Raw genomic sequence first — 7739 nt, forward strand, 5'->3', positions numbered from 1 at the left:
TGAGCAATAGCATCATGCTGACCAGCTCAGCACTAAGACCATGGTGGCCTACTCAGCACAACCACCATGGTGACCAGCTCAGCACAACCACCATGGGGACCAGCTCAGCACAAACACCATAGTGAACAGTTTAGTACTAACACCATGGTGACCAGATCAGCACAAACACCATACTGACCAGCGCAACACGAGCACCATGGTGACCAGCTCAGCACAAACACCATGGTGAGCAGCTCCGCACTAACTCCATGGTGACAGCTCAGCGCTAACATGGTGGCAACCAACTCAGCACTAACAACATGGTGACCAGCTCAGCACGAACACTATGCTGACCAGTTCAGCACTAACACCATGGTGACCAGCTCAGCACTAACACCATGGTGAACAGCTCAGCACTAACACCATACTGACCAGCGCAACACGAGCACCATGGTTACCAATTCAGCAATAACACCATGATGAGCATCTCCGCACTAACTCCATGGTGACAGCTCAGCACTAACATGGTGGTAACCAACTCAGCACTAACAACATGGTGACCAGCTCAGCACGAACACTATGCTGACCAGTTCATGACTAACACCATGGTGACCAGCTCAGCACTAACAACATGGTGAACAGCTCAGCACTAACAACATGGTGGTCTGCTCAGCACTACCACCCATGGTGACGAGCTCAGCACTAACACCATAGTGAACCGTTCAGCACTAACGCCATGGTGACCAGCTCAGCACTAACACCATGGTGACCAGCTCAGCACTAACACCATGGTGACCAGCTCAGCACGAATACCATGGTGAGCAGCTCAGCACTAGCACCATGGTGACCTGCTCAGCACTAGCACCATGGTGACCAGCTCAGAACTAACACTATGCTGAACTGCTGAGCACTAATACCATGGTGACCAGCTCAGCACTAACACCATGGTGACCAGCTCAGCACTAACACCATGGTGACCAGCTCAGCACTAACACCATGGTGACCAGCTCAGCACTAACACGATGGTGACCAAATCAGCACGAGCACCACGGTGAGCAGCACAGCACTAACACAATAGTGACCAGCTCAGCACTTACCCAACAGTGACCAGCTCAGCGTTCACACCATTGTGAACATCTTAGCACAAACACCATGGTTACCATCAGTGACTGCACGCATTGTGGATGTAGTGTAGATCTATACAGAGCCTCTGTTATTATTGTGGCTTTGTTTAGCATCAGGATGTCGTGTCTGACTCTGCACATTCTCATCCGTTGTTTAATGTGTGACCGTTTGATGAGGTATAAACTGACAAAGCTTTGCTTATGAAAAGTAATGTTTAATAACAATTGTGCAAGCTTATACATAATTAGAACACATTTATAATACTTCGTGCAGCTCTGGTCCCCACATTATAGAAGAGATGTAGAGTCACCGAAGATGGTGCGAAGGAGATTCACAAGGCAGATCCGAGAGCTGAGAGGTTATACCTATGAGGAATGGCTGAACATATATCTGGGACTTCGACTCTTTTCTCTTGAAAAGAGTTGGGCGAAGGTTGAACTGATAGCGGTCTTTAAAATGAATTAGACGTAGAGTAGACGTTGGAATGATATTTCCACTTGGAGGGGAGACAAAAATCAGTGGCCATCAATGTAAAACAATCACAAGTAGACCAAATAGGGAAGTTCGAAGCAGTTCCTTTACACGTTGAGTAGTGGGCATGTGGAACATGGTGCCAGAAGCAGCTGTTCAGGCGAATAAGCTATACATATCTAAGGGAAAGTTACACAGGTACATGAGCGAGAAAGGAGTAAAAGGTTTTGCTTGAAAGCGTAGTTGAGGGGGTTAGGAGGAGACTCATGTGGAGCATAAACACTGGCATAGACAGTTGGGCCGAAAGGCCTGTTTCTGCCTGGACTTGGTGGCATCAAAAATCCCACCCCCCATTCAGTGCGTGAATAATGTCAGCTTTGGGCAACCAGGAAACTGGGGATAAGTTACCCCGCAGTGGGTTCAACTGGGACGTCTTTCCGACGTGAAGGGCGCTACACAATTCTAATTTGTTGTTATATGTTGTTGTTGCCTTTCTGCGCACACAAAACCAAAATCAGACCCTCCCCATCCTCATTCGCACGCAGCCCCTCTCCATCCTCACTCACATCCAAACCCTCCCCCTCAAAAACAACAACAACATGATTGCATTTTTGTAGCGCCTTTCACGTCTGGATGACGTCCTAAGGCGCTGAAAAAGTACGACATTTCAGACTCGAGCTGGAGTCGGGTGGAGAAGGGCTGGGGAGTAGGGGAAGGGGCTTTCCCGATGACATTGTCTTCAGAGGTGAGGCAGTGGCGGAATCGGGATATGTTACTGAGTTGAGGGAAAGCAGATCTGGTCATGGCTTGAAATTGGGGGGGAAAAGACATTTGAGTGTTGAGCAAGTCACCTGGGTTCCTGCCTGGCTTGGTGAGTTGTAGTGTGCAACCAATGAGGTTGATGCTGCTGGAGCCTAAGTCGTAGAGGCGCTGGTGCGAGATAATCAAGACTGCCTCAATCTTGTTCACATTCAGCTGTAAGAAATTCGCCCTCATCCAGGACTTCATGTCCGACAGGCAGTCTGTCGAGACAGCAGTGGTCCTGGAGTTGAGTGTGGATGCAGAAAGATAGAGTTCGGTGTCATCCGCATACGTGCGGAAGTTGATCCCATGTCTGTGGCTGATGTCACCAAGGGATTCAGCCCCTCCCCATGATCATACACAACAAGCCCATCCCCATCTACGCCCAATCCCAACTCCTCAACCTACGCTCCCATACCCAGCCGCTCCTCTTTCTCCTTAAATCCTCACCCAGCACTCCCACCTTCACCGACATTGAGACCTTCCCATTCCTCAACCAAAGTACGCCCAGATTCTCTCAATCCAAAACCGCACCTACCCTTCCTCATTCTCACCTCCACACAGCCTTACACCCTCACCGACAACAAGTCGCCCCCACCCTCAGCCACAATCAATTCCTCGCCTTCGTCAAACACACCAAGCCCCTGCCAATCCTTAGCCACTCCAAGCCCCTCAAACACACCTTGACCCCACATCAACCCTACCCAGCACCACACGCCCTTTCACACACCTAACCCCATTCCCTCAAACATTCTTTCAATCGTCAACCACACCCTGCCTCTCTTTATCGTGAATCAAGTAGGAATCAGTTTGTTAGACGATTAGGGAATCATATTCTTCGGGATAATAACGGCTCCAAATAAATAAAATCGACTTGGTCACTCAATACACGACTGTTTGTGGGACTCTGCTGTGGGCAAATCGCTTCCGCGTTTCGCTCATATATATAATCTCAACTCACATTGACAATGAAGCGCATTGAGACATCCAGAAGACGTGAAAAACGTTATATCAAATGTGATTCTTATTATTATTTGAAAGAAATTCGATGGAAAGCAACTCATGAATGGGCCAAACTGTTTTTCTTTTTAGATGTTCATCAGATTTCAACATATTTTATTTTATTCCCAATATTTATTCACATAACAAATAAAATGCTTCTGAATAGCAAGTTTACAAGGCTTCCGTGGAGTAGAGCACATTGTGCATACTCAAACATATTTCATAACATATTTGTGACGTTTTGTCTTTCAACACACAAAATCTTTCAAAAGATCCCTTCTTATTTAGACGGAACAAGTGCATAATGCGGATTGGTTCATCATGTTATCAGGCTGTCCTTCATATGAATGCATTCACTGATATTTCTGAAGTTCTACTATGTGCGAAGTCAAGTCTTACCATAACTTTATGAATTTAGCAACGATACGAAATGGATAAACTATTCCTTTCCGAAGCTCTTCTCTGAACTTGGTCTGAGTCAAAGCATAAATGCAGGTGTTGGTACAGCAACTCAACCTTTGAAGCATGATTCCGGTTTCTTGCACTATGTACCGCATATTATTGGCAAATATTGCGGTGTAATTAAAATTGGAAAGTTGCCATTTGAAGGAATATGAAACAAAAGTTAACCAAAGCAGTATAAGACTACCCGATATGGCGAAGAGTAAAATGACGGATTTTCTTCGGTTTTCTAACTCTGGATCAATAGTTTTCTCAGCATTTCTCTGACCCAGAAGCCTCTTGCGGACCTTATTGGCCATCATAATGTGCCTGACAGTCAGAGCGTTAAACAGGCAAACGAAAGCAAAACCAAACATGGGAAGAACAATACGTTGAAGCCTTTCAAAAGCTTTCCAGGTGTCCAAGATATGGAAGCTTGATTTGGTGATGCCAGTACCACGGGGTGTTGTTAACTATAACATAAGAATCAAACGCAAAATAGCAGGGAATGCTCAGTGACCAGATGAAAATAGACAGAGTTACAATGACCACTGTGGCCATCCTCTCAGTGCAATATATTGGTTTCAGCTTTTGGCAACAAATGGCTACAAAACGATCGAAAGTGAAAGCCACAGTGAACCACAGAGAGCTGTGCATAGCGACACTAAGCAACACAATTCTCGTACTACACACTGGAGTGTAGAATAAGATATTTAGTGGGAAATACAGATTGTTTATTTTATTCAGCAGCACATCTACAAGGACAACCAGGAGATCAGCCGCCGCCATGGCTACCAAATAGCGAGTGATGCACTTGGAGAGACCGCACTTTCCTCTTAACAGGACCGCAATCGCCAGCAAATTAACTGCGAGATGCAATAAAAGCAGAAAACGTTATTTATACAAATAAAAATTGCTATGTTAAAAATTTAAAGATGTGTCATATACGGTTGCGTTTTCATTCAATGGAAGTGGCGATAAGAGAGCATAAGCAAACAAGAATTTTATAATTTCGTGCAACCATTTATCTTCCACAGTAAACATTGAAACACTACCTTATACAAATAATCAATCTTGACGTAAAATAATATTACCCACTAAAGTTATTGAGCTTTGGAATCATATTCCTCTGTTCCATATAACAATAATGTAGAAGATCTGAAGTAAGCTTTGTCAGGAATAAAATATTTTGGGAATTATTTGGTGTTGAGCTTTTGCTATATAGCTCCCGCAATATGGCTCAATTTGATTTTTAAATGCAAAACTAATCACTTCCTTTTAATAGCAGGTTATCTGGATTAAAACCTACATACATTATATCAGATTGGAAACCACTTTCGATTCAGAGACGTTATAATAGAACCAGAGAACTATACAACACAAAACAATCCATTCGGCCGAGAGGGTCTACAGTGGCTCGCAGAAGAAAATTTGTATCGGTTTTACTGCCCAAAATATCCATATAGCTTTCAAATGCTCTTTTCTTTAAAATCTTATCCAGTTACCCTTTAATCCCAAAATGGGCTATACCTCTATCGCAGTAATAGTCAGCCCACTCCACATCCCAACAATACTCTGAGCTAAAAGATCACCAAAAGCTCCCTATTTATTTCTTCTTGTGATTAACTTTTAACTTTGGCCACAAGGCACCGACTCACGATTGGTGCAAATAGTTTCTCACTCTTCACTCTTTCAAACTCCTACATAGTTGTATTCGTCTACGATGTCCCTTACCAACCTTCTATGCTCCAATGAAAACAGACCCAACTTGTCCAATCGTTCCTCATTACTAAAACCCATCATCGCTGGTGTCATTCTTGTAAAGCTTCTCTCAAGTCTCCAAATAATTGAGTGATTTCCTAAAAACTGATCGAATGCAAATCTCCAGCAGCTGCCTATGCAATCGTTGTTACAAAGTTAGAATTATTGCTTCAGTATCCTCCTCTACGCTCCTTTATGAACTCTATCGGCAAAAATTGCTTGCATATNAAAAAATAACTTTCATGCATGGAGCAACCCTTTGAGCTGAAAAGCAGAAGGGCTTGTCAGCAAGCTGGGGAGAGCGTGTGGAAGTGAATATTGAGTCCACCAAATAGTAAGGTATTCATATAAGATCTGAATACAGGTAAGTAGAGAACGCAGTGGAGGGATATAAGTAGACAGTTCTGGAGTCTGAGATGGGTAGTTTCTCAAACCACACCCACTGATGGTGAATTAACGGAGACAAGAATCATATGGAAGTGAAGCGAACTGATTCAAATCGGGGTAATATTGCGCAATGTAAGCAGATCAGAGAGATAAGGAGGTCAGGGAGGTGACAAGACTTGAATTGATTTGTGAGTAACGGTGAGGATTACGAAATCGATCCGTCAATCAATGAGCGTTTTAGTGTTGGGTATGAGACATGGTCTGAGGTGCGTAATGCAGACCATGAAATCGAATCAATCTGGTCAGAGATGTCGGGGTGATAGATAGTTCGGGATGTATCATGTCGTGTAGGTTGTGCCAATTTGGGAAGCTGTTGACACTTTACGGGTGTTCGTTACGAGAGGACACAAGTATAAGTGAGCGATGATGGGATCCAAAACAAATTGCTCTTCCCAGAGGATAGAGAGAATGAAGAAGTTGTTGCCTGAATTGATGAGATTATTTGGTGTATAGAAGAAGAAATTACGCATTCCACTGAGAAAGAGGGGGGATTTTAAGTTTGTCGGAGAGAGTAATGACTTCTACGCTTTACAACAACAACACCAAGATCAACTTGCACTTATCTGGCGCTCTGCATGCAGAGTAGCGAATCACACCACAGAAGAGTGGCGGACATCCATTGGTGGAGCGGAGGGTGCGAGGGACATGCATCAGGCGCTGTGTTGTGGAGTGTGGAGTGACGAGGTCGGATAGTTAAGCACTTGCCTTGGAGGTGCCATTATAAACGCCAACATGGTCAGATTCATCTCATTGTCCCCATTCCGTGCCGTGCAATCTTTGTACCTCTTTGTATGCCTTTTAACACAGCCCTTTCCACTGCTGATGCTACTTTCATAGATTAACATACACCTAATCCCTGGTACATTTGCTCCTATGCGCATTCCAAAATACTGCCTTTCGACACATACATATTTCTCTACGAACATGAATAACCTGATATGCCGCTTTAATAAATATCTTCTGTCACCCAATGCAGTAAAATGTTGATCATAGATAATACTGCGACCAAATAGACTTACCAGGAATTCCAAATGCTGCAAGAATGGGGTAGTAAATAGCAATTACTGTGTACAACGTTGGATGTTCCATGCTCACTGTTACTTATTGATGCCGATGGCAGAGACTTCAGTGAAAACACTGCCGTCACATTGAACTAAATTTGTACTTATAGGGAACGTGACAATACATATTGCATCAGGAATGCCATTAGTTCCAGACGAATGAACAAACAAGATGACGTGTTCGCTTGAGAGTTGCATATGTAATACTCGGATTAAATTTGTTATCGTGAATTGAAAACTAGACACATAAAACCACATAAAAAATTAAGCGTAGCATAAAATAAATGCAGAAAGAAAGGAACAATATTATTTAAAACATCTTACAGGAGTTACAAGAAGAACAAATAGAGCTATATCGAAAACAACAAATTACACTTGCACAGTGCACTTCATGTCGCAAAGGTGTTCCAGGGCTCTGGACAGTCAGGATTTCTTGCATCTATATCTGGCGAATATGATGCAGAATTATCGCGGGTAGTGCATGGGATTGTGTAAAGTTAAAAATACATTACCCTCACCTACTTGAACATAGAATTGAACATAGAATATTGAGACCCGAGGAAGGGATGTTTGCCAAGTGGGTTGGAAAGGGAAAGATAAACAAGAGGGTGGTTAATAAGGAACGTCTTTATACGGACTATGATAGAGAGG

At 43.5% G+C, this 7739-nt stretch overlaps 1 protein-coding gene across 1 annotated transcript; it reads right to left on the bottom strand.

The window, feature by feature from the left end:
• Positions 1-3773: 3773 nt before the first annotated feature.
• LOC121852332 (probable G-protein coupled receptor 142) lies at positions 3774-7116 on the bottom strand. The gene is made up of 3 exons (XM_042346429.1): positions 7047-7116; positions 4363-4685; positions 3774-4292 (listed from the first exon to the last, which is right to left on the bottom strand). The coding sequence occupies exons 1-3, from the start codon at positions 7114-7116 to the stop codon at positions 3774-3776; spliced, it is 912 nt and encodes a 303-aa protein (XP_042202363.1).
• Positions 7117-7739: the final 623 nt, after the last annotated feature.

Source organism: Callorhinchus milii, unplaced genomic scaffold, assembly GCF_018977255.1.
Source record: "Callorhinchus milii isolate IMCB2004 unplaced genomic scaffold, IMCB_Cmil_1.0 Scaffold760, whole genome shotgun sequence".
Lineage (NCBI taxonomy): Eukaryota > Metazoa > Chordata > Chondrichthyes > Chimaeriformes > Callorhinchidae > Callorhinchus > Callorhinchus milii.

Excerpts from the sequence above, each read along its gene's own strand:
- LOC121852332 (XM_042346429.1), bottom strand. The coding sequence starts at position 7,116 with ATGGAACATCCAACGTTGTACACAGTAATTGCTATTTACTACCCCATT. Across the intron at positions 4,686-7,046 it reads TGCAGCATTTGGAATTCCTG|TTAATTTGCTGGCGATTGCG; the intron begins GTAAGTCTATTT and ends TGCATCTCGCAG. Across the intron at positions 4,293-4,362 it reads GGATGGCCACAGTGGTCATT|TTAACAACACCCCGTGGTAC; the intron begins GTAACTCTGTCT and ends CTTATGTTATAG.